The following is a 27,616-nucleotide window of genomic DNA, read 5'->3' on the forward strand; positions in this document are numbered from 1 at the left end:
ATGATACTTTTCTTAAAGCCTCCTCCCTTTCTAGACTGGAACGTCCCTGAGAACTGAAACTGGTGAGTTATTATTCACCATGGTGTTCCCAGGACCCTAGCATAGAGTCTGGCAGACAGTAGGCATTTAGTAATTACCCGTTGACTTGCAGGAAAGAGTGCCCGGGAGGATTGTGCCTGAGGATGAGAGCAGCTGGTGGTGAGGGAAGCAGAGTCCCAGGAGAGCTTGGGAGACGTAGAGGCAGCATTTAGGTCCACAGGCGGCATTTAGATCCAAGTGAGTAGTCAGCCTGGTGCCTAGATGTGAGTGCCCTGGGTTGAGAGCGCCTGGGAAAGAGAGTAGGCTCACAGCAGGTCTTGTGCTGCACACTCAGGGCGTGCCATGTGTCTACACTGGCACGAGAAGTCCGGGAGTCTAGACACATGGTGGATGCAGACTAACAAACTTGGGAGTATAGTGTGATTATTTGCAAACGTATATAGGTTCTGTTGTCACTAGTAAAATCCAAATTCATTTAAAAGCATTCATGAATTTGTACTGCTTTTCATCTTACGTAATTTCTCATCAACTGTAGCTAAAATCACAGCAGTATCTTATAAAGGCCTATGTTTTGTTTTGTTCTGTTTTACTTAAAAAGGGATTATCCTACTTTACTGTAGATATTGGAGAGCCAGTAAGGGGTTTTAAGTGAAGCGTTGACAACAGAGCGTTCTCTCTGTTGGCAGTAGGAGGATGGATGGATTCAGTGCAGAACGTGCAGTCCGCCCGTTGCTGTGGTCCAGGTGAGGACTACCCTCCTCGGAAAGGGCAGAGCCAGTGACTCTCCCTGCCGCGTCTGCAGCAATAGCCTCAAACCTGACCAAGCAGACACCTAGCCTGATACTTCTTCCTCGTACGGGGAAGTCCAGATTTAATATACACACACACATATATTTATATGAATATCTAATCTTTAACAGAAAGTAAAGCAGCTTTGGGTTTTACTTTTTCATTTTCTCTTATTTTCTTTGTCTTCATCTTTCATTCTCTTTTTTCCTTCATCCTTTTCAACTTATGACCCTTCAGTTTAAAATTAAATTTGGGCTGTAAGTTGACTCCCCGAATCTTTTCTTCACAAGCTTTCTTTGTATTTTCTAGAAGAAAAAAGATTAACCCAGGGTTTCCAAAATAAAAGCAAAGATTGTGATTAAAACTGAATTAGAATCTTTATTCTCTGTTATTTGCTAATAGTAAAATAAATAGCCCAGTCTTAAGGAAGCTTTAAAGTAAGTCCCAGAGCCTTTGCCAACCCTTGGATTTTAATTAAAGAAACACAGAATACCATCACTTTCTGTTTGTCAGTGGAAAAAATATGTATTTTTAAATTTTCAAAGCTTAGCCTAGCAGCACATGGAGTACATCTGTTGGCTTTCAGAATTTGGGGAACACAAATGGATTCAGATGTTTAGGCCCTTTGTCTTCACTGGTCTCTGCTCACCTCGCCAACTGAGTGTGGCACAATCCAAACACAGTTTCTGAAAACAGAGCAGCTAGAGTTACTTCTCAAGCACTCTCTTGGGGACTGATAAAGTCAATCTCTGTTTATGTAATGAAATCAGGGAGCAAGGGGTCTGCTGTAGTACTTTGTGGATGGGATTGCATTGGTGTTGTCTTTCAGGGAAAAGACTGGATTTAATAAGCCCTTGTTCTTACTTGCTTTCTCTGGAGCTACAGCCCACTCTAATGGATTATTCTGAACTATTTTTGTTTATGTAGTGTTTGAGCTTCTCTTTAAGCAATTGGTTTTAATAAAATCAATAGGTTTATCGTAGAAAAGTGGGATACTGATATCAACTTTACCTGATAAAAAGACTCAAAATGTCTGGTAAATCTTTCTTCTTTGTTCAGTGCTACTGGGGTTTACTCTGTGTGTGTGTGTGTGTGCGTGTGTATTTAAATAATATTGTCTTTTTAGTGTTCTTACATTTTAATTTAACTTAAACTTTTAAAATAAACTCTGCTGGTTTATCCTCTCCTCAAATACTCGTGAAATCCTTCGTATTTTTCAAAATATTTATAAAGTATTCTTGAGAGTGAAATCTCATAAAGATCTTTGCTTCAGGACCAGAGTTCAAAGGAAAGTCCGTTTGGTTTTAATTTGAAAACTGTAAAAACAAAATACCCTCAAAATGGCAGGGTGTGAATTGGTAACTTCAATTTTATTGCAATCTGCCAAGCCCATCCCCAGATGTTTCCAATTAAAAGCCAAGAATGCAACTTGGGTGAATATCATATGAAAGCATTTCTTTACTTTTCTCTGATTCTTTTTCCTGAGAAAAGTAAGTCTCAAATCCTTTAACTTTAATTAAAGAAATAACTTCTCATTTGCATGTTATTTACACTCATACAAAGACAAATGTTATATTCAAAGAGAATTCTTATATGTCAGATTTGCAAACATTTGTAGTCCTGAATGCGAATGAGTTCATATATGTCTTCTTATAAAGGCCAGGAAAAAAAAGGCTTTTAAATGATGTTGGAGCCCTTTAGTAAAATCATGTATTTCTGGATTTGCTATAATCAAAGAATAGACCTTTTAATACTGTGCATTTATTTAGAAAGGGGTGGTTAGTAATCTTTTATTTTTGATCAGTTGTACATTCAGCTGTAAGAAATGCTTCTGTAGGATCTAAGAAGATGTAATAACATAAAAGAAAAACCAGAATGTAATTTTGAAATTGTCGATTTCATAGTATTTCTCCAGATAATACCAAATTACAGTAGGGTCCATTCATGAACTTGAAAGTTACTTCGAATATGTCATTCTATATTAAGAAGAAAGATAAATGCTGGTAATAAATTTGAATTTATGGAAACTGGCATTTGTTCAGAGAAAAGATGGAGTTAGTCTTTAACCTAACATTTTGAATGTAAAGCTGAAGAGACATTTATTTTTGGAGTGTCCACAAACCACAGACATAGGACCACATACTAATCGGTGGGGCTGAAACGGTCATTTTCCATTTCATTTCCTATTTGGTAAAATTATGACGGACATGTATTTGGGAACTCAGGAGGGAGACAGCCATGTAGGTCTTGGATCTGTTTGCGCACTTGGTAACTAACTGCCTAACCTTTTTTCCAAACATGGAAACATGCTACTCAGACTTTGACACACTACAGAAGGGACCTCTTCTGAGGAGTCCCCAGAGAAAGCTGATTGTCTCATCCTTGTGTTTGACCACCAGCTTGTTTATAGTCCTTGTTGTTCTTCCAGGTATCACAGCCATGTTGTGCCCACCCCCCTGCATTTACCCCTGGCTACGAAAGTTACTGGAGCACATGGCCTCCCTTTTCCCCCAGCGGGTCACAAGTGCTCCGTGAGGCTCACTCCATCCTTTCATCCTTGATGATGAGCAGTCTGTGCATATTGAACTGAGTTGTGATTTGGGAACTTACTTTGAAAATCTTTTTAAAAATTGTGAGTATTTTAAAATTTAGGTGTAGAAAGAGCATGGGAATCAGGAGTCTAGTTCTGAGTTCATTACCAGAACCGTTACATTAGATCACTACTGTTACATGATCTTACTGTTTCATCTGCATGGTAGAAATAATGTCTGTTTTCACACCTTTGTCATTTATTCTGAGATTGAGCTACTGTGTGGTGCAGAATCATCATGAAGACTATGTTGTTGTTGTTTTTAAGATTTTATTTATTTATTCATTTATTTATTTGAGAGAGAGAGAGAGAGCACAGCAGGGGGAGGGGGAAGAGGCAGAGGGAGCAGCAGACTCCCTGCAGAGTGGGGAGCCCGAGGTGGGGCTTGATCCCAGGACCCCGGGATCATGACCTAAGCCACAGTCAGATGCTTAACCAGCTGAGCCACCCAGGCGCCCCATGAAGACTATGTTCCTAAATGCTGGGAGAGCTTATTGTCCTTGTTCTTGTCATCACCAAAGTGACACGGATGAACTCTGAATAGATGAGGAGGCCTTTTCTCAAGTCGTGTTCCCCCTCCTTTTCTAAAATGAAACTTAATATGAAAAGCTATGCATTTCTTTAAAAGAAAGTGTATGCCAGTGAGATAAGGAAAGGAATATTTTCAGCTTTGAGGGGAAAAAAACTAAATTGACATGAACTAGTTGTTTCTAACCTTGAGTATGAGAACCCCCTTTTTAATTTCAGTAACTCTTCTGGATCACTGGATCGTGCTCACGTACTTTGAGTCTTCAGTGATAATTCACGGCATTCCTGAGGGTTGGGCACTGTGTCTGTGCAGTGGAAATGCGGTGGGGCCGCATAATAACTACAAGTTCAGCAGACACACGTTGCTCCCTGTGTGCCGTGTTCATGTGCAGGACGAGCGGATGAAAGTGACCTCCCCTGTGTTTAGAGAGGGAAGTGGCTGAGGCGTGGGCCCAACAGCCTGCATCCACTGTTTGCTCATCCAGCAAGGATGTACTGAGTGGGTTTTGGGATATGTCAGTGAACAAATCAGACTAAAAACTCCTGACCCTGTGTTCTAGCAGGGAGTTTCCTGTAGATCTAATAAGTAAATTAACAAGAGTGTTAGAAGGTGGCAAGTCCTGTGGAAGAAAAACAGTAGGGGGGGATAGGTGGACTTCATTGAGGTGACATTTGTGCAAAAACTTACAGTCACAGGAATATCTGGAAGACCAGAAGAGAAAACAGAAACCCTGAGGCGGGAGCAGACTTGATGTGTTTGAGGAGCAACAAGGAAGCCAGTGTGGCCAGAGTGGGAAGAGGGAGGAGGGAAAAAGTCCTGGAAGACAAGCCAGAAAGGTAACATGGGCCACCTCACTAGGGCCTTGTAGGCTGTGTTTTGGCTTTGGGTTTTACTCTGCCTCTAATAGCAAGTGTGGCAATGTAAACAAATACTTTATTTTATTTTAATTAATTAATTAGAGAGAGAGCACAAGCAGAGGAAGAGGGAGAAGCAGACTCCCCACTGATCGGGGAGCCAGACGTAGGGCTTGATCTCAGGACCCTGGGATCATGACCTGAGCCGAAGGCAGATAGTTAACCAGCTGAGCCACCCAGGTGCCCCCAAATGCTCCATTTTAAAATGGATTGCCAGTAGATGAAATGGTTGCCAGGGGCTTGTGGGGAGGGGGCATGGGAAGTGACTGCTAATGGGTACGGGTTTGTTTTTTTTTAAATGATAAAACTGTTATGGAATTAGGGAGTCGCATTGATTGGATAACCTTGCAAAATATACAAGACACAATGGAATTGTATACTTTAAAAAGGTGAAGTTTATGGTATATGAATTGCATCTCAAAAAAAAATTACAAAAAAAAGATAGATTGTGGGGGGCTGGCTAGAACCATTTTTTACCTTTTTCTCCATCACTTAGTGTTGTTTTTGCCTTCAAAGATCCAGGTTTCTAACTAGTTACACCTTAACTTAAGGGAAAGATTCTTAGTGTTGTTGGCTCTGTTTTCATTAGGAGTAAAGAATGTTGATCTATTTTAAAGTATCCTTGTTGAAATTGTTAATGATTGTGAAATCAGTTTTTTCCAGATATTTACCCTTTTTATATGCACTTTATATACCTGTGTCACTTTTATTTGGTAAGAAATGAAAGCACTTTAAACCTCTGATTATCAAAATGAATGTAATTTTTAGGTTGAAGTTTGATGAATAGTTTTTGCTAAACTGAGCTAATCTCCATATAGTTTATTTTGTGATTCTTTTATAGGATGGAAAATTAGATCAATATGATAATGTTCTTCAAATTATGGTCTAAAGCATGCAAGTGAATGGAATGCCTGTTCATTCCATTGACCAAAAACGAAAATTGTATGATTTCCTCTTCCAGAAGCAGCAGTTATTTTTAATAGAAATAGAGCAGGAAATGTATTTAGCTAGTTTTTTTTCCCCTACTGTTTTAGATTTAACTTTGGAATTTCCTTGAATTTCAGTCTATGACAACCTAGTAAAGTTGATGGAAATAACCAAATTTTAATTTTTTCTCTTTTTTTTCTTGGGGGTGTAATTATAATTTGGGTTTTACAAGTAGTCTAAGTGGTTTTCTTTAAACAAAATGAAATCAGAATAAAATCATTGAATTGAATACCGAATACCGCTGAGCACTCTGAGAAAACATTCACTCTTCCCTGACAACTGAAAATATAGAGGCACTTAGTTTTTTTGTTTTTCCTCTTGTTTTTCAGTCCAAAACGGTTTGTAAACAGCTACAGAACTTATAACAGTTGGTGAAGCCATAGATCACAGAGGTTGCTGAACTTATTTCCCTTTGAGGACTTTGAATGGAGTGGTTATCCCTCCCCAGAAACATGTAATTAGTAACGAGGAATAGGCACTCCCTCTTCTAATTTGGGGCTTTTTAGAAGCTCGCTTTTACCTTTTCCAGGCTTCTCAATCTTGAACTGCATCATCGTCCCCCGGAGCCTCCGCTCTTGAAATAGGTGCCTTTGCTTGGTGACATTTCTTGGGGTGCTGTCCTTGTTGGATGGTGGTTTTGAGATGGTGTGTGGTGAGTCTGGAGCTCATCTTCTAAAACTGTAGGTCCAGTTGCAAGAACCTCGCTCAAAAAATTTTTGAGATAAGCCCTGTCAGACCAATTACATTTTCAAAATTTGGAGTACTTGGAAACTCTGTGGTAACTCTGATTTTCTTATTTACAAAGAGTCAACACCCTAGGAAAGAATTAATCTGCTTTTACCTCATTGTTCCAGTATGAATGAACGTTCTTAGAGGTTGATTAAATATTTTTTCTTCTGACTACAGGCAAGTATGTCCAAATCCTTAAGTAATTACATTCTTAACACAGACATTTCTCATTTTCTTACATTGGCTGCAAAGGCAGGGTGGATTTCAAGCCCCTGCGTTTTTCATTTGTGTGGTGGCAACTTTAAATTGAGCTGTGAGCACTTTGGTCTCTTAACGCTCAACCAGCTAATGTTAGAAATGTTAGAAAGCATAACATTTCAGAGTGGTTTATTTCATAAAACCCTTTGTATTCTTTGGTGGCTTGAGAGAATATTTGATATGAAGCACTGAGATAAGCCTGTAGTTTGGAGAAAAATAATGTTTTCACCTAATCTTCAGAACTTGATTTCAGATGATGAGCAGAAGTTAAAGTGTATACATTTGTGACTTTTCAGTGAAATAAATGAAGCATACTTCAAGAGTTAAAAAAAAATCTCCCACCCACTGTTATGAACAAGTATTACCTAAAAAGAATGTTGTGAAAATTTAGGAACTTAGAACCCACTTTACACAATTATACTTGCTGTATCCTTTTTTTTTTTTTTTTTTTTAAAGAGTGGTACTGAGTTGAGGGGGAAGTGGAGGGGCAGAGGGAGAGAGAATCTCAAGCAGGCTCCACACCCAGCACATGAGCCCAATGCGGAGCTCGATGTCACGACCCTGAGATCATGACCTGAGCAGAAATCAGGAGTCAGACGCTTAACCCACTGAGCCACCCAGGTGCTCCCTTGCTACGTTCTTATGTTCGCTTCCTCTTTGTCCAGGTCTGTCACTGCCAGTAGATTGTGAGCTATCTAGAGGCATGCATTTATTTGGTCATCGTTTTATTCTCACCATCTAGTGTCTGTCGCATAGGGAGGATTTATTTCCTGTTCGGTGACTGAATGTTTTTGAATGTCAGCGTCATTGTTAAATCCAGGCACTGGGTTCAGGTGTAGTGGATGAATCTGCATAGCTACGTGGAATTTGTCTGTTTTAACCTTTAAAGACTTCTAAGGTGATGCCTGACTGCCTCCCCCTCCCCACTGCCCTGCCCCCCAATATTTGATATGTGCATCTTAACCAATCGTCATTCAGTTCTACCTTAAATTAGAAAATGGTGTCATTTGTATGTTTTGGGTTGTGTGTTTTTTTTTTTTTTTTTAGCTTAAGATGATACATGTATTTTCTTTTTACTAACATTCTTGGGATACTCTGATTTTATGTCCTGCCATCACAGTAGACAAAATACACCATAACATTTTTATTACTCTTTCCTTGTTCATAATGGTAACGTTTTTGTGTTAAGTACAGAATTTTATTTTTTTTGTTTTATTTTATTTTTTTAAGATTTTATTTAAGTAATCATCTACACCCATCATGGGGCTTGAACTCACAACTCACAAGAATTGCACACTGAGCCAGCCAGGTACCCCCTAAGTACAGAATTTTAGAAAAATTAAGCAGAAAGAGCCAGAAAATTCTGCAAATGAAGAGCAATGATAGGGGGATGGTTAGATCTACTGGATATTAAAATATAATATCAAGCTTTAATAGTTAAAACCATGTGGCACTGGCACATGGATAGGTCAGTATATCAAAATAAATAGGAAGTGCTGAAAGAGATCTAATTGTATATGGAAATTCGGTAAGTTATCAGAAAGATATTTTTAAATCAGCGGGGGAAACAACGGTCCTAAAATGATATTGAGGCCACTTGGTAAACATCTGAAAGAAATTAGGTTAGATCCTTTTCTTATACCTTATACCAAAATAAATTCCAGATGAAGCATAAATGTAAATGTAAAATTATGAAGCCATAAAAGTACTAGAAAAAAACATGTGAATGTTTCTATAATATCTGAGTGATGGTGACTTTTAAAAATCATATTGCAAAACTCAGACACCATTTTTAAAAATGATGAATTTGACCATTTATCAGATTTCCACCTGGTGAAAGAAAATGGCATAGTCAAAAGACCATAAAATAGGAAAGTAAAACATACTTTGCAAACTAAGGATGAATTTCCTTAATATATAAAGAGTTTTTCAAATAATAAGACCAGAAATCTAACGACAGAATGGGCCAACATTATGGGAAAGGAAATATAAATTGCTTTAAACGTATGGAAAGCTTTGTGATGCAAATTAAAACCACAATGACATGCCGTTTCTCAGATTGGCAGAGATTGAACGTTTTGATTGTGTGCTGTGTTGGTAAGGATGTGGGGAAAGGAACACTTGTGTCCATATGTTGCTAATGGAAATGTATAATGGCACAACTTCTATGGAAAATAGCTTTGTGCTGTAAAACATAAAAACCCTGACACGCGTCAATTCCAATTCAAGGAATTTATCCTAGGCATATTCACAAATGATAAATGTCCAAGAATGTATTTTCCCGAATGGTTATACCATTTTAAACCCTCAGTATCCATGTTCTACATAGTCCAAATCCTTGCCAGAACTTGTTATTCAGTCTTTTTAATGTTAGCCATTCTGGTGGGTGTGCAGTGATATGTTATGGCTTTAATTTGCATTTCTGGTAACTGATACTGAATATATTTTCAGGTGTTTATTAGTCATTCATGTATATTTAGTGCCTTTTTTTAAAAATGCATTTTTTATTCTTGAGTTGTTAAGTTTTTTTGTGTGTTTTGGATACAAATCTGTTTTCCAGTATATGTTCTGTTAATATTTCCTCTTAGTCTTTGGCTTGCTATTTATTTTCTTAATAATTTTTTGAAAACAGTATATAAATTTCATGAAGCCCAGTTCATCAGTTGTTTGTTGTTGTTTTTTTGTTATGGTTAATGCTTTTTTGTGCACTAAGAAATCTTTGTATACTCCAAGGTGAAGAAAATGTACTTCGTTTTTTCTCTGTAGAAGTTTTATATCTTTAGCTTTTATCCTTAGCTTTTTCCCCCTCATCAGATTTCAGAATGGTCTATAACCAAAACGAAAATAAAGGAGATTTAGACCCATTGTTTTAGACCTCTAGTTTTTCACATTTGTCAACATGGTCAGTGTCACATCATGTTGCTGCTTTCCACCAGTAAAACAATTTTTTTGAATTAATGGAGAGAATGACGTTGCTTTTGATAAGATAGATATCATTGAATATCAGGCTTTATTGCACCTACTGATTATGAAATCATCTCTAAAGAATCCTGTGTTAGGAATTTTCATGTTGGATGAGTACGTGGACCACTTGGAGCCGCTCCTTACAGATGGCCTTTCCTGCTCCAGGGCCACGAGGCGTCAGCAATGCCACAAACAGTCTGGGAAGCTCGGGGTCAGGCACCTGAGTTCTAGTCTCCCTCCTGTCATGCTTTCTCTCTTAGCCAGCAAGAATTCCCATTTCATCTAGGGTATAGCCTGAAACATGAATTTCGAGGCCTGATGGAATCTGTCCTAACTTACCTTTCCGTTTCTGCAGCGTCCTGCTATTTCCGGTTCCTTGGGGTGATCTCATACCAGGCCCCACTCTGCGTCCTTGTTTATCCAGTTCCCTTCATCTAGATTGTTCTCATTCCTTTTCGTCCTGCCCTAGACTTAACTCCAGTCCTCTGTTAAATCCCCAATAAAACTCCGCATCGCCCTTGACCTCTCTCCCAGCCTCTCCAGCAGGAGCTGGTTCGCATACACTTTCTTCATGTACGCTCTCCCCCGATTGCTTGTGGACTTCTGGATTCCTCGAGTGCTGGGAGGGTTTGGTGTTCCTTGTATATCTGAGTGAGGCTTCACATAGTGACCTGCACATAGCAGGCAGGTTACAGAGTGCCTGTCTGATAAAGAGGTATGTAAGAGTGCTGGGTCCGTTAACGGCAGTATTCTTTGTAAAGGGTTTTGTGCTAGATTGGGTTTTTCAAACTCTGAGGTTGTGACCCACTTGCTGTTTGTAAAAGCAGTATTTATGGTTCAAGAGCATCATTAAAAAAAGAAATGGAGTAGGATAGGAAATAAAAGATTACATAACATGGGTAAGCATACTATAGTAAAAGGTTTGTTTCTAGTTCTGTATTTGCATATATGTTTGCTAGGTTATGATGTAAAGTATATTTCTTACTATGGGTTGTACTAAAGAGTTGGAAAACACTACTGGATTTTAACCTCCGTAATGAATTTTGAATTTCAAAATTTTAGAGAAGAGATATTTGGAATTTTAATTGACTTTGATGCTTCTGAAAATTGTCACTGAATAGTATATAGTCTTTGTTTTAGATTTGGTGTACATAATTGGGTTATAAATATATAAATCATTTTTGCTAACATGGCATTTTTTAAGAAACTTGAGAGGATTATTATCATAGAAGTTTCCCTAAAATTTATGTAATGTTTTTTAAACTTCTCTTAATTTACATTTTACCAGTTTAGATTATTCATGAAAGTTTCTTGACAAAAGAGTATTTTTTAATACATTAGCATGGAATGAGTATTATCAACTGAGTCTACAAATGAAAACATCCTGAAATCCCATTTTGGGAAAGAAGTTTGCTCCAGATGTAAATTGTAATTCTGTCATACATGAAAAGACATTTCATTTTGATTTCAAAACTGGGTATTCTTTGCAATCAGCTCAGCAAGAATCATATATTAAGTATTTCTTCAAAAAGAAAGTAGAAACTCGAATCTTCCGTCAATACAGGCATCACAAAGAGTGATGCATTACTTTTAGAGAGCTTTTGAGTCAAATGTGCATTCTTGAAATGGGGAAGCAGTTCCCAGAGTCGCTTAATATTTACAGGAAAGCTGTTTCTGGTTGACTGTTTAAATTGGTGATTAAAACCTTTCCTGGAACTCCGGAGCCTTTCAACCAGGAAGTTCCTGTGTTTTAATGCCAGTGGCTTTTTTCCCTTCTCTTTAGGGTCAGTATAGACCTTCTGACTTGTTGTGTCCTGAGACGTATGTTTGGGTGCCCATTGAGCAGTGCCTGTCTTCACTTGAGAACTCCAAGTACTGTCGTTTCAACCAGGACCCAGAAGCAGGTAGGTTCGGAGCAGAGCTCTGCCAGAAATCGCTGGCAGTGTTTCCAGGTTCCGTGTGTGTGGCTTTGGCTCTTCATAGGGTCCAGGTAGCTTTTTATCTGTTGACTGTGCCTGAGTGTGTGCGTGTGTGCACATGTGTGTGTATGCGTACGACAAGGAGATACCACATTTGCACGAATACAGCACTCTCACTTTTGTTTAATAAATGCAGAAACTTCATGTGCTTCTGCTCCTTACTAACCCATCTTCTTCTGTTACTAGTTGTTTCGTGCTTTGAGGGCTGATACCACTTTCCGTTTCTCTTTACAGCTATCACACAGCATAAAAATTATTCACTAGATTGTTTAGCTGTGGTAAAAAAGATAGAAATACTGACCAGTTGGACTGAATAAAGTTGTGGAATGGTTTCCTGAGGGCCAGCAGGCTGGGATGGGTTTTGTGACAATACTTTCTTATTCTTCTTTGTGTGTGTGTGTGTGTGTGTGTGTGTGTGTGTGTGTGTGTGACAATACTTTGTTGAATTTCTTCGTACATCTCTGGTGCTTCTCCTTTTCTGTCCCTTCTTCCGCCTCCTGCGCAGTAGAGCCCTAGCCGTATTTGATCTCCTTAGTAATCGCCGTCTGGATACTCTGCACTGTAGTAGGCACCGACACTAAAAGGATAGCCCCGGGGTCAGACTTCCTGCATTTGCATCCTGGCTCCATCATCAGCCTGTAAATTGTGTGCCCGTAGGCAGTTTCAGCATCTTCCTGGCTTCAGATTCCTGGCCTTCAAAATTAAGATAATAGTAGAGCCCACCTTATTGAGCTGTAACGAGGATTAAAGTAAGACAAACATGCTGAGAAGAGCCCCGTGTTATTGCTGCGTTGGCGGTTGCTGGACAAATGAGCACGCCGTGTCCCGTGTCCTGAGCCACGGGCTTTGGTCTGCATCTGCCTTTATTTGGTCTGATTCCTGTCTCCAAAAAACGTGCAGTTCTACTCACCTCCCTTTTGTCTGGACGCGCCCTCAGGTTACAGCAGTCCTCCTCTACACAGGCCTCCTCACCCTCCCTGCGTTCCACTGCGGCTTTGTTCATCACACGTGAGGTGTGACACTCTCAGGATGGGTTGCATCAAGTTCCCATGCATATTTTTCCTCAGACGGAAGTGCCTGGGTGTTCCCCTGTGTGCTTCGCTGAGTTCTGACTCCTCCCAGCCCACCAGAAGAGGTAGCCAAGGCACAATTGAGAATAAAATATTTTTTATCTAGTCACCTATGGTCTTAGCTTGGAAAAAAAATCAGAAAAGAGAAGTGGAAAGGCCAAGGGAGGGGAAGGGAGTAGATGGAAAAATCAAATAGGAAGACAAAAGGGACAAGAAAAGAAATACAGTAAATTCTTCTGTTCTAGGATGTGCACCCCCCCCCCCACAAATCAGGTTTTTTCTTACCAAAAAAATTGATTCATGTTCCATTGTATTTTGGTATCTCTGTGAAAAGCTGTTATGAAATCAAGAGGGGAACTTCTTACACATGATGATAGCTTAGACTCTGCTGAACATGTGGCCTTGGGACCCACCAGACTCATAGGCCGGTTACCCCGAGGTCACCCCCAGGTTTCCTAGATATTTTTAAGTTCATAGAACAACCATCGCTTTATACTTCTTGTACCTTCAGTTAATCAGAATTTCATTATTTCTAAGTAAAATCACACCTAACTGATGAAACAGATGTGTTGCTTAAAAACAGACCTGTTGAATTTGTGAGTGAGTGAGTGAGTCCGGCTCAAAGGGAAAAGCACTAGTAAGTAGTGTAGAGGAGCGCATATACTTTTTTTTTTTTTTAAGATTTTATTTATTTATTTGACAGAGACAGCCAGCGAGAGAGGGAACACAAGCAGGGGGAGTGGGAGAGGAAGAAGCAGGCTCATAGCGGAGGAGCCTGATGTGGGGCTCGATCCCACAACACCGGGATCACGCCCTGAGCCGAAGGCAGACGCTTAACCGCTGTGCCACCCAGGCGCCCCGAGGAGCGCATATACTTAATCCACTGTCCCTTCAGAGAAGACTTTTTTCCCTTTTAGCAAACTTTCTCAAGGGCGGCTCAGGGCCGTTCCCTTATAGTGAAACCGCTCACCATCTTCACCCTGTTAGTTCACGTTCACATACAAAAATGTGTACGTTCCTTCCAACTAAACGATGTGACCATGACCATGAAACTTAAGACCCAGTTTCACCTTCCCCTTTTTCTTTCCTTTTTGATCTGTTTTAAGGGTTCCTTCTTTTTATATAATACCTGGAAATTAAGGCCATCACAGGCTCTCCCTGTTTTATAAAGTTGAAAAGGTAACCGAGTAATTTCCATGCACTGAATGGACGTTCAAGTACAGATTCATTCATGTTAATAGGTTCTAAGTTCATTTTCCACAGTAAGCACCAATGAGCATTCCATGGCAAAATCTGAAGTCTCGTTTCGATGGTGTGACCCCGTGGCAAGTGAAGAGTATGCAGTGTGTTCGTCCCCTGTAGTCCATTAAATTACCTTTCTTACGGCACAAGCTTTAGCTCTTAATATTCATTGTTTAGAATTCATTTACAAAAGTCAGAGGAGTAAAGTTCTCCAAGAATAGTGCCTCAAAGAAAAGGAAGATCCTTTTCCATATGCTGAATCTTTGCAGCTTTCAAGAGAACACCATACAGTTTTATCAGTATTGAATATCATAGTCCAGACACTATTTGAAATCAGACTTCTGTCCTGTGGTTTTAGGAAATTAAAATGCAGTTACACGCTGGACTGTATTGAGCATGCTGTGAAACATGGTCATTTGAGATTTAAATGGCAATCTGTGAGAAACGGTTCTCTTCTCTTGGGCCAGTTTTACTCTTACGTGACCCAAAGTCTGACTCAGACAAAATACAGAGCTTAATACGGACCCTGTTGTTAGTCGGCATGGTGCTTCCCCCCCCCCCCCCAAATCTTGTGTCTCCTCCCAGCTGTTCAGTAGTTAAATCGCTCTGCAGAAGGCACAGCCGATCACCACAGGTCCCTGTAAAACAAAGCTTGGCTACAAGGTGCATCGGGGCCACTTGTGAGAAAAATTACATTTCCCTCTATCCTGAATTGATATAAGCCTCTGGAAATCCTATTCCTCCCTGCCCTCGACCTCCCCCTCCCCCACCTCCCATATTTTGGAGGTTTGGGTTATATGGTTATTTGCTTAACTAGGAAGTCTGCAGAAAGGTAAAAACCTGTTGTATTACTGCTTTACCGTATGGTGGGGGGAAGGGAGGGGCTGACAAACTGAAGCGGCTTGAAAAATTCTAAAGACGTCCCTTTGTGCATGAATCGGTCTTTTGTTTTTGAATTCAGGACCTCTGCTGACTCTAAAGAAAGGATTTAGAAGTTTCTCACATGATTTTTAAGTAAAAATTTGTTCGATTGCTTATTAAATTGATAGTTGGATGTGTATAGAATTCAAAAATTCTTCATCACAGTTACATTTTGCTTTTCTTGTTTTAAATTATCTTTTAAAAATGTTTACTGTGAACAGCAGTAGATTTATCCAAATGCATAAAACCACGGGTAAGAAGAAATTGAAATGACCCTGTGGCCTCTCTGTACAGCAGTAATCACTGTCGGTGTTTCTGTGCTCTACATCCGATCTTTTTTTTCTCGCATACACCTGTGTACATTTTTAAAAAAACAGAGCAGGACTCATCTTCCACACTTTTGTTGTTGTTTTTACTGAAAGCTCTGTGTTGCTGCTTCCTTTTAGTAAGGTAAAAGACTATTTGACCACTGATTTGGGGATTCAGCGGACAAATGCCAGTAATTGGGTGATAGGCTGTGTCAAACACAGATATTTACAGGTGTCATTGACAGAGTAAACCAGATGTCTTGGAGTTGGTTTTAGAACCATGATAAATTATGATTTGATTTGACTCTTAATGTTGTACAGGTGTTGTACTATTTATTGTTGGTAGTAAAATCCTTCTGCTTCCAGATTTATAACAAATGACAACTTCACCGAGCATATGTTATTTCCCAAGTACCATCCTATGGTTCCTCCTGGGTGACCTCAGTTGATCCTCAGAAAATGGTGGAATGTTTTGTCATTGACCCCCTCAGATATCATTTATTGGGAAAAATACCAACGAATACTTGTTTTTAATCAGAGATTTAAAATAATTTTAGTTTAACTATTGCTCTTTCATTTTTTTAAGTACCTATTTTTAGTATTGATTTCAAAGCAGCTAAGTAGAATGGTCTTTATTTATGTCTTTACTGATAATTACAGCAATGTAGTCATTTTACCACAGATTAGTCTAGATTTCACTCAGTCTTTTCTGTACATACTTTGAAATTTTGTAAGAAATTTCCTAATTTGTCTAAGTCATAATATTAGTAAGGATATTGAATTTAAATTTGCTGCAAAAATAATGGCACCTAATTTTCTCTTAGTGCTTTATGCATTTACCCAGGTTAGAGAATTTCTAGGACATTTTCCCTCTTCCCAGCCAGTTAATGAAAATCCAAGTGTAAGGAGCTTTCTTCTGGTTTGATCCCCTGAAGTTCCAATCTGTTTTTTTTTGTTGTTGTTTCATTTGTCTCTTTACTCCATTCTTCTTTCTTGCTGGCATGGCTCCCTGGCCTTTTTTCTATACTTTTGTAGTCTCTGTCACTTATGCCCATGGAAAAAGCAAGTCCCACTGTGACCATGTGTGAAATAATCAGGTTCAGAAAGAGCTCTGACCTGTATTTGCTTGCCTGGTTTCTCCAAGCCTGGTATCACTTCCTGAATACTGTGTTCCTGGTCCTTCAAAAGGGCATGCTTTAGCCATGTGTTACCCTGATCACTGGGAAATAATACGTAATGAGAAAACAGATTTACCAGGACTTCTGAGGGCCCCTAAAAATGTGCTGCAGTAGTAACTTATAATTAAGTGGACGGTGTCTTTCTTAATTATTGCAATATAGAATTAAGCTGACTTTGAGGTTGATCTCCCTACTTTGATATTGATTGTTGGATACTTAGTAAACATATAGTCTCTGTTGCCTGTAAAGATGGTGGTCCTGGGATGTGTAGCAGGTGAAGAGAGGACCAATATCTTTGGAAATTTGGCTTTTATATTTGGTGAATCTGGAGAATGTGTTTTGATGTAGAAAATATAAAAAGTTACAGTTTTTTTCTAAGATTTTATTTATTTATTTGTCAGAGAGAGAGAGCACAAGCAGGGGAAGCCTCAGGCAGAGGGAGAAGCAGACACCCCGCTGAGCAAGGAGCCCGATGTGGGACTCGATCCTAGTACCCTGGGATCATGACCTGAGCCGAAGGCAGGCACTTATTGTACTGAACAACCCAGGCGTCCCAAAAGTCACAGTCTTATAATTTTTCAGTTTACTCTCTAGCCATGTGAAAATATTACTTCATTATGTTATTTCTATCTTTTCCCACTTACCCTGTTTTTCAAAGCTATTCTTTCTTATCCAGATGTTAGTGTAGCACTACTATGACTCCTGTTTTAAAAATCAGAAACTAGGTTTCCCTAGTTGACATGGTTTTTTAATGAGGAATGTAAGGAGCAAGAAAACAAGTCTTTCCTATGGTATTTGTGCATACCACTGAAATATTATAACATTTTAGTATTTGCATTTTCTACCAAAAAATGTGCAACAAACTTACGAAGATAAACTTCAACAGTTGCAACAACTGTTCTCATTTTTTTTTTTTGAGTGTCTTAAAACCAGTCTTGCACGAGAGAAATTTTTAAAATACTGCTTTACAAATTTCTACCAGCCAGTCTTTGCACAGAAAGGCATGCACGAGCAGTGAGCCAATGACTGAAAGTTGCCAGAGCCCTGGCCGGTGGCAGACTGAAATAGTTCTGAAAAAGTCTGAAGCAGACTTGAGGTTTCCATTTAGCTGTTCAAGAAATATTTCTCTGATCCCTTTCTCTTTTCTTATGGAATAGATACATTTTTTAAGTAAATAATTCCCTTTTATAATCATGCAGTTTTTAATTTGATTAATCCTATAATAAATAATAGTCATTTTGAAATCGTTACAGCCAGCAAGCTGGAAACGACCATGACACTTCAGAACATGTCTATAAAATGCTCATTCAGCCTGGCTCTACTGTGTGGCGTCTTACAGTGCTGCTTTGTTTGTTTGAATAAAGAACTGACATTTTTTTATAATGAAGAGGTTGTCCAAAACGTCAGTTAAGAATAAAAATAAAGGGGCGCCTGGGTGGCACAGCGGTTAAGCGTCTGCCTTCGGCTCAGGGCGTGATCCCTGCGTTGTGGGATCGAGCCCCACGTCAGGCTCCTCCGCTATGAGCCTGCTTCTTCCTCTCCCACTCCCCCTGCTTGTGTTCCCTCTCTCGCTGGCTGTCTCTATCTCTGTCGAATAAATAAATAAAAAAATCTTTAAAAAAAAAAAAAAAAAAAAAGAATAAAAATAAAGCCCATACCTGTTGTCTGAGTGCTGGATGAGCATGAGCCATCATCAATTCTAAGTCCTTTATTTGATGTACTACTAAGAAAGGAAAAATGTTGTCAATTAGACTGTGACTCCCATCAGTTGTAAGATACATCTGGGTTTCAGAAGTGTCCGAATGGGTAAAAATGTGAATCTTAACATAGACAAGGTATGGTTCAGTCTGCGCATCATACCTGGCAAAGCTACAGAGTATTTAAGGGACCTTTTTTTTTTTTTTTTTTTTTTTGCCAGGGAGCTTTGTGGCATCTTAATTCTAGGCGTTATATATATTATAAATGGAGTGTATACTTATGTATCAGAGCTGGAAGGCATGGACTTCACATGCTTTTTTATAAAAATAAGATTACTGTCATTTATATATAACAGTAGAATTCTTTAAATACTCTAATCCAGGTACCTTAGAAAATTTTGAGAGGACATGTAACTCCTTCACAGGGATACTTTATTGTAATGAAAATAAAAATTTATTACTACCCAAAAAGCACTGAAATTCTTTAAGCATTGATGATTTCTGTACATTCTGTTTTTAAACAAATTTTAAAAATTTAAAAACTTTGATAAAAGTAGAGAATTTAAAAACTTTGCTTAGCCAATAAATTAAATGATCTCTGACAATTGATGGAATGATTAATGATTAAATAAGGAAAAAATGGGCAAAAGATTATATCCCAGAATGTCAGTCAAACTTATCATTAGCCCTAATGTGCAATTAATTGAACATTTTCCTACCTTGTGAATTACCAGTAAACATTCTGTAGTAATAGAACATGAATCATTAGCTTAATTGAAAAAATTCTTGAAGGATACTTGGTGCTATATTTTGGAATCTGCATCATTTGCTAGTCATAATACAGTGTCTATTAGCTATTGGAGGAACTGACCCAAAGACAAACATAATAATCCAAAGGTTTCTTATATCATTCACACCCAGCTTCAATATAAGAATGAAGTCTCTGCCTTTGTCTGAAAGGTTTTTTCAAACTGTTTAGATTCTCTTTTGTGTCTGTTAATATTCAGTCTCTCGACAGAAAAATAAGCAAGCTATAAAATGAAGGTATGAGAAGGTCTGTTTATTTTATAAGTGTTCTTTTATGGGATGCTAGCAAAATGTTTTTAATGTAAACATGGAAACTGGGGTAGAATTCCGGTTCTTGTAAGAAATGTATTTTTCTAGCTGCCATTCATTTGAAATAGACATCATTTATGGAAGACTTGACTTGTTCATGCTTCTGTGGAGTGTGTTCACTGATAATAATAATATGAAATTTGTCTGAAAATAGGAAGGACATGTTGACAATCTGGAAAGAAGTAAAGCTATCTGCTTTACTAACCCCTATCGAAATACAGCAAGAGTAAAAATTCTGATGCTGAAGAGACACTTAGCCTGCTTTTCCTCCAGAAGCAGATCCTGAAACCTCGGCTTGCATTCCCAGGAGCAGGACTGGGGACTAGAGAGAGTGAACTAGTGAAGGAAAGAGGAAAAGATAACAGAATGGTGTGTGTGCACAGTGCAGACCAGCACTTCAGTGCCTGGAGTTCAGTCCCTTGAGAAGCCGTCGGGGATGTCTCAGAATTGGCTGCCTGAAGGACCACAGGGAGAGTCTGTGTCCCTCACTGTTCCCTGGCTGATGACGGTCTCACTGGGTGTTATGTCTCTGCACTGGGCATTTGCACATGTCCAAGTGGAAGTCAGGCTGCTGCATCTGAAAGGGAGGAGGCAAGACAGACCTTGCCCATCTACCCTTCATAGAACCATGCATGGTGGTCATGGCGTGAGTCGGAGACGAGGCCCTGGGGATAAGAGGCAATGCCCAAGCAGTGTCTGATGTAGAAGTGCAGGTTGAGGTGGCACGTCCCAGTGTTAGCTGACCATGTCGGCTGCATTGGGGCACATAGAGTAAGGACCACAAACATGAGGAAGTAGTAGACTTTAAAACAAAATCAAACCAGAAAAAGGCTAGTTTAATTTGAAGTAGTTGGAGGAGCCAGCCAAGAATTGAATCAGAAATGGGAAAAATTCATAAAATCATTCATTCAACAAGTATTTATCCAGCCAGGTATTCCGCTTTATGATGGAGATGGACATTACTCATCCCAGCCCTCCGGGAGCTTAGTGGAGGATGCAGACTAGTCCCCAGCAGTTTCAGTGAAGTGTGGTTAGTGTGGTTAGTGTGGTTAGGTCCACATGGGGGGGTCCTCAGCTCAGTTTTGGACAGGGTGTAGGGGGTCGGGGAATGCTTCTCCAATGAAGTGATCTGTTAGAATTTTTAAAGGGAGGGAATTCAAGAGCTTCAGGGAGAGAGAAGTGCATATCCAGAAGGCCTGGGACGGGGCAGGGAGCACAGCTAGAGTTTTCAGGGGGTGATGGGCTAGGTGGGGGAGATGCAGCTGTCCAGTAAAGAACTTTGCTAATCATTGTAAGGACTTCTGGTATTTCTCTTAAAAGCACTGGAAGGCCAGGAAAGAGTTTTAAGCACCAGAGTGACATCAGCGCTTCTGTCATTTCTACTCCACATGTGGAGGATGGCCAGGACTCAGTTAAGACTGGAGGTAGGAAGACTGCAGGAGGGCTTTGCATGTGGTACTCTAAGCAAAGGATGATGGTGGCCTGGACTAGAGTGGTAACAACTGGGACTGGGACAGGAGTGAACAGATGCTAAGGATATTCAGGAGGTGGGGTACACAGAACTGGCCGGTTAATTGTATTTGGTGAGGGTGAGGGAAGAGAGTTGTCAAGAGGGTTGTTTAGATTCTGACATGAACAGAGTTAATGCTGACTCTTCATTTCTGAAACGAGGAACGTGGAAGGAGGAGCCAATTTGGGGGAGGAGGAGAGGTATGGTGAGTTCAGCTTGGACATGTTGAGTTGAGGGTGTTTGGAGACATGCACAGAGATGTCGGGGAGGCGGTTGGACATACAGACCTGACACTGATGAAGGACCTGGGAAGGAGGCATTAGCACGTGCATAGGAGCCTTATGAGGGAGTGCGGTTGTTTGCAGTGAGGAACAGTGGTCCGAGGGGAGAACGCCGAGGAACCCCACCATGGAATGACTGAGTAAATGAAGAAGAGCCCCATTAGAGACCAAAGAGGTCAGGAGAAGCCAAGACAGTGTAGGGTTACAAGCATGTTCAAGAAGCGGGGAGCAGTAGCAGCGTCTGATTCTGCTGACAGGGCTGGAGAAGCACCTTTGGAGGAGCTCAGCAAGACCTGTCTTAGCTCGGCGGAGAATGAAATTGTGTCAAGGCTTAGAAGCTAAGGAGAATGGGTTGCCTCTGTGGCTCAGTTGGTTAAGCGCCTGCCATCGGCTCAGGTCATGATCCCAGAGTCCGGGGATGAGGCCCCACATCGAGCTCCCCACTCAGCAGGGAGTCTGCTTCTCCCTCGCCTTCTGCCCTGCTCCCCTCTCTCTCTCTCGCAAATAAATAAAATCTTGGAGAGAAAAAACAGCCAAGTACAAGTTAAGGCAACATAATCAAATTTGGATTTTGAAGACACTAGTCAGAAAGGTAAATCTGATGACAAGAAGGCCTTCAAAACTGAGAGAGACTTGAGGATTTTCAAAAGCTGACGGGAGTTAGGGCAGAGAAAGATTAATGATAACAGAAGAGGGGTGGAAATCAATATATCAAGGTCTCTGGCATGAAGCACAAGAAAAATCAAGCGCACAGACGGGAAAATGAGCCTTAGCCAGTAAGGACCCTTTGTCTGTTGTAGGAGAGGGTGAGGAAGGGCTCAGTGCAAGTGAAGATAAATAGGTCGGTGTGGTGGCGGCAGGTTGAAAGCTTTCTCATCTGCTGTCTTTGTTTTCCATCTGAAGTAGGTACTAGTGACGGGGTGGTGGCAGGATAAGAACGGGAGACAGAGCTGATTGCCAGTCCCTGTTAAAACCGGTGAGGGCGAGGGGTGCCTGGCTGGCTCTGTCAGAAGAGCATGTGCCTCTTGATCTTGGGGTTGTGAGTTCGAGTCCCATGTGGGGGGATAGAGATAATTTAAATAAATAAAACTTAAAGAAAAAACAACCCAGTCGGTGAGGGTAGATGGGGTGCCTCCCAAGCTGGAGAAGGCAGAGTTCCCTTGTTGTCAGGCTGTTTGTTGCCGTGAAAGGGCAAGAATTTAAGGCTGTTGACAAGGACATGGTTGGAATAGGGTAATGGCATCTGAATTCAGTTAGAAAGGAACAGAAGATGGGACAAATGGAGCAAAATGACATAGAAAGGGTCACGAGACTGGTCGTCTCTGAAAACCAGGGTGGTGGGCTCACTGAACGAGCTGCAACGATAGGAAATGGCATCGAGAGAAGAAAGAGTATCTGATTTTACAGTTTCAGAGGCATGACAAGCTGTGGCTTGGGGTTTGGGGAGCTGAAGTAGAATTAAGGTAGGCTTATTGAGGAAGGCTGAAGTTACCAGGATGACAGCCGCATTTGGTACCACATTGTGTGGCCGCGATGGACCTGCCAGAGATTTCCATTCCTTGGTGCCATTTAAATGTAAGAGCGGTGATGTCCCTAAGTGCAGCCCCTTTTCATTTACCAAGTAATTCTAAGGCTGCTAGCGCCCAGTAACGTAAGCACTGGATGAAGTGCCTCCCGTGCGTCAGGACATGATAGAGAATAGAGTACTGTTTTCTAGAAAAACCTCATTTTGTATAGATGGTGATCTTGAGGGCATGTGTTTGCCTTATTCATAGTTATAACTACAACTCGTGGAAAAAATACATTTGTATCTCCACCTAGTATCAGCACTCGTACACACGCATGCACGCAAGTATTGTGTCTCTCAGTATAGATAAGAAATTGAAACCAGAGTTTCATGAAATAGTATTTATCCTCATTAGATGTGATACACTCCATTTGCTTTACTATCTTATCAAAAAAAAAAAAGGCTGTCTTGACCCACTACATTGATTTCACAACCCACTAAAAAATGATAGTTTGTAATTTTTGAAGACTGGTTTATCTCAGCTTTTCAGGATTTATGTATTAGGTTTTCAAATTTGTGGGCATACCGGTTTCCGCTGTTGAATAGTAAAGTTTTAGGTGCCTGTGAACATGATTTTTGTTCGCAAGAAAGGCAATGCCAAGGTTCACTTCAATTTTAGAAATTATTATTCATTAAGGTGGTAGTCTATTAAAGTAACATCTCTTTCTTCCTTAGACATTTAAAGTCAGATTATAAATCTTATTTTTAGTGTGCAAGTTTTGCACATTTTGGCAATCATTTTTTAAGGTGCTTTTGAATAACGTTTGATTGCATTTATAAAATGCTAATTAAATTTCTTTAAACATTTTAAAACTTCTTTTATAAATTTGTTGTACTCAGTTTCCCTCTTAATTCAGTTGTCTGTTAAAATACTCATATAAATGTAATAAATTTATAGATGTAACAAACCTCAATTTTTACTTAGCTTGGAAGTCACAAGTCTAAATCAGTTATTTAACTGTGCGTTTCCTGTTGGAGACATAAATTATTGTTTAGGTAGAAAATTTTCAGAAGTATACTAATCAACTACTGGAACTAGGAAGTAAATTTTAGCAAGGTAGCAGGATGTGAGGCTAATATAAAAAAAATCAATTGTATTTTTACATACTAGCAACAATTGGAAAATGAATTTTAAAAAAATCTACTTACAGTAGCATAAAAGAATATTCAGTACTTAGATACATATATATTTATCAAGGCTGCTACAAGACTGGGAACTACAAAGCATTGTTCAGAGACCTAAACAATGGAGAGATTTGCCACGTTGGTGGACTGAAGATTGAATGTTTATTGTTAAGATGACAGATGAAATCGTGAGAGTGATCTGTTTACTCTAATGGACCCAGTTCAATCAAGCATTATAAGTACCAAAAATAGCAAATATGGTCAGATTCCTCTACACCATTATTAGTACCATAGTATTTATTCTCAAACGTTTTCCTTCTTAATTCAGTTTTTCCAGGTTGAAAGACACACTGGAGTCTTTCAGTGCTGTTTCAGTGACTCCGTATCTCAAAGAGGTGGACACAGCCCATGACCAAGGGTTTCCTCGGCTAATTACTTGGTCTGCTCACTGCAGTTTGCATTCCTTATGCCCTGAAGGTTGTATCTTGACTGTCATGTGCATTGCATTTAGGTCTCAAAATATGTCATTGATTCCTAACTAACTGTAAAGATCTTTGAACTGATGGTATTGTCATGTCGACCAACATACTGACTACATTGTCCTTTTCTTAAGATCACTCAAATTAAGAGTTAATGATATTATGTTCAGTTGAATTTTTAGTATCTTTCATAGCATTTTCTGATTTTTTACTAACAACTTCCAAAATCAGTCTATTAACTTTATACTTAATACTTAACCGTTACTACCATCCGATAGCAGGTAACTGGAGCGTGAATGCCAAGTAACGTATTTGAAGTAGAAATATAAAGACAAAGTTTCCAGTTTTGTCACACATTAGCTTTGTAACTCTAGCCAGGTCACAAGTTCTCAGCGTCAGTTTCATTATCTGTGAAGTTGGGAGTTCAGACTGCATAAAGCTAAGCATCCTAGTGTGGTTTTTAAAATGTTTTAAAGATTTTATTTAAATTTCCAGTTAGTTAACATACAGTGTTATATTAGTGTCAGGCACACAGTAGTGATTCAACACTTACATACATCACCTGGTGCCCATCACAAGTGCCCTCCTTAATCCCCTCACCTATTCTACCCATCTCCCTCCCCCCCCACCTCCCTCTGGTAACCAGCAGTTTGTTCTCTGTAGTAGTTAAGGGTCTGTTTCTTGGTTTGCCTCTCTTTTTACCCCTTGCTTATTTTTTTCTTAAATTCCACATGAGTGAAATCATATAGTATTTGTCTTTCTCTGACTTATTTTGCTTAGCATAATACTCTCTAGCTCTCTCTGTGTCATTGCAAATGACAAGATTTCATTCTTTTTTTAGGGCTGAGTAATATTGCAGTGTGGTAGATGCGTGCAGGCACACGCGCACACACACACGCACATTTTCTTTATCCATTCATCAGTTGATGGACACTCGGGTGGTTTCTACAATTTGGCTGTTGTAAATAATGCTGTTATAAACATCAGGGTGCATGTATCCCTTTGAATTAGTATTTTTGTATTCTTTGGATAAACACCTAGTAGTGCAATTACTGGATCGTAGAGTAGTTCTATTTTTAAGGAACTATTTTTAGTTCTATTTTTGAGGAGCCTCTATACTGTTTTCCAGAGTGGCTGCACCAGTTTGCATTCCCACCAACATACGCAAAGATAACTTCAAAGAGGATTAAAGACCTAAATGTGGGACCTGAAACTATAAAAACCCTAGAAGAGAACAGAGGCAGTAACTTCTTTGACATTGGCCATAGCAGCTTCTTTCTAGATGTCTCCCGAGGCAAGGAAACCAAAAGCAAAAATAAACTATTGGGACTTTATCAAAACAAAAAGCTTCCGCAAGCAAAGGAAACAGCAAAACTAGTAGGCAGCCTACGGAATGGGAGAAGATATTTGCAAATGACATGTCAGATAAAGGGTTAGTGTCCAAAATATATGAAGAACTTCTAAAACTCAGCACTCAGAAAAAGGATCCTAGTATGTTTTGTGACCGCCAAACGTTTAAGATTTTTTGTGAGGATCACACTGCTTAAAAACTAGAATGCCTTACATAAATGTAAGTTGTATGATTCTGAAGCACCAAGTAATATGCACCATGTTAACATTGTAGCATTTGCCATAATTGTGCTGGATTTCACTACACTGCGCTTTCACGCACCTTCCCTGTTCTCAGTATTGACATCAGAAGTTTCAAACTGTAGTTTCAGGTGAGGCCAAGTAGTTTAGGAGAGTGTTTTCCAAACTCTCGAATACAGTCCACTGTAAGAAATGGACTTTCCACTGTGACCGTGCCCATTTCCACGTTTCTCACAAACACGCAGCTGAAACAAAAGTGCTGAACAGTACTCATTTTTACTCATGTGATGCACTCTAATATTTTTGAATTTGTTCTAGAACTGAGAGACGAGGAGGGAGGGGGGAGGCCCTGGATTCTCACTCCAGCTCTGCACCACTCGTGATTTGGGAGAGGTAGTCGTGGTAGCAGCAGTTGCTGTGATTAGTATTCGTTGGTCCTGCATTGTGCTAAATGCTATTTTTATCTTATTTCATCCTCACACTGTCTCTGTCGCTCTAAATCAGTGTTGATGGGGCAAACAACTGATTAGTACTACAAAGGGGTTGGGATGGGCGGGCGTATTACAGTGTACCTGTCATTGGGGGGACTTCTTTAAATGACTCGTAGACGTCTCGCAGTTGTAGTTGTTGAGAGCTCTTTGCTCACCAGTGGGTATTGTCTATATGGGGTGGGTCCTGGTCCTGAAAGCTGAGGTCAGACCAAGGAACAAGCCCGACACAGCCACGTTACTGTTCCAAGTGGCCACATTTGAATGACCAGTTACTACCCTAGACAGCTTTGGTTGGGGGCTCGAGATGGGATATTTTGAGACTGTCTGACGAAACTTGCCTGTTTGAAATAATGGGCCCACTCATCAAAAGCCTGAGGAAGGTTTTGGCTATAGGTGAGAACCAGGCTAGAGGCAGGAAAAGCTAGTACAGGTTTGAACGGGTTTCTCTCTAACAGCAGTGCCACCTCTCCAGGCTTTTCTGCTCTGTTGCTGACAGGCCTCTTTCTGTTTCTTAATTCCAGTGATATTAGTAACTAAGATAGCAGTTTTGCACATGGTTTTCATTTTGGGTTTTATTCTGTGTTTCCACACATATATGGGTTTTGGAGAGGAAAAGTCACTTGTTGGCAAAGTGACAGATTGGTTCTTTTCCTCTCCTCTGCTGCTGCAGATTTAGACCGAGGACTATAGCTCAGATCTTTATATTCTTGTAAGTAGTCTACTGTCTTGGTCAAGATTCTAACATTTTTATATTTTACTGCAGCCTAAATCTGTAATTTTACTGATCAGGTATGCCAAAGATTATGCCCTAGCTAAGTAGTTCACTGAAAACTGTCCAGAGTGAAACCAAAGTGTATTCTATGGTATCATACAATAATCTCATTGTTTATCATGTATTTTAGCAAACTGTATAATTGCATGCCTTATTTTTAAAATAACTCCTCGCTTTTGTTTTGTTTGTAATGTAACTGTCTTTGTCTACCAAGCGTTTGGATTCTCCAGATGTGTCTGCCTTTGGAGAAGGAAGTGACCTTATAGGCTTATATCCCTTGACAAATTCTGGACTGAAATACTATGTCCATTGATTTTATTATGCAATCAAAGGTGCTATGTATGTATGTATGTATTTATGATTTTTTTATTTGAAAGCACAGATGGGGAGGAGGGGAGAGGGAGAGAGAGAATCTCAAGCAGACTCCCCATTGAGCATGGAGCACAGTGTGGGGCTCCATCTCACAACCCTGAGATCCTGACCTGAGCCAA

General features: G+C 39.8%; 1 protein-coding gene across 34 annotated transcripts in view; it reads left to right on the top strand.

Annotated features, from left to right (window-relative positions):
* Window positions 1-27,616, top strand: part of ATE1 (arginyltransferase 1) — a 224,508-nt gene that overhangs the window by 103,291 nt on the left and 93,601 nt on the right. For 30 of the 34 annotated variants that reach the window (XR_007190069.2, XR_008958029.1, XR_006408964.3 and 27 more), the window contains one exon: window positions 11,583-11,703. The exons of 3 other annotated variants lie outside the window; for them this stretch is intronic. Coding sequence is in view for 24 of the 31 variants with exons in the window: in XM_044382203.3 (XP_044238138.2) it covers window positions 11,583-11,703 (121 nt within the window). In the remaining 7 variants the exon portion in view is untranslated. Of the gene's footprint in view, window positions 1-11,582; window positions 13,037-27,616 lie in introns of those variants that run through there. One more of the 34 variants, XM_057308614.1, reaches the window with a different exon arrangement.

This window comes from Ursus arctos, unplaced genomic scaffold, assembly GCF_023065955.2.
Source record: "Ursus arctos isolate Adak ecotype North America unplaced genomic scaffold, UrsArc2.0 scaffold_7, whole genome shotgun sequence".
Classification (NCBI taxonomy): Eukaryota; Metazoa; Chordata; class Mammalia; order Carnivora; family Ursidae; genus Ursus; species Ursus arctos.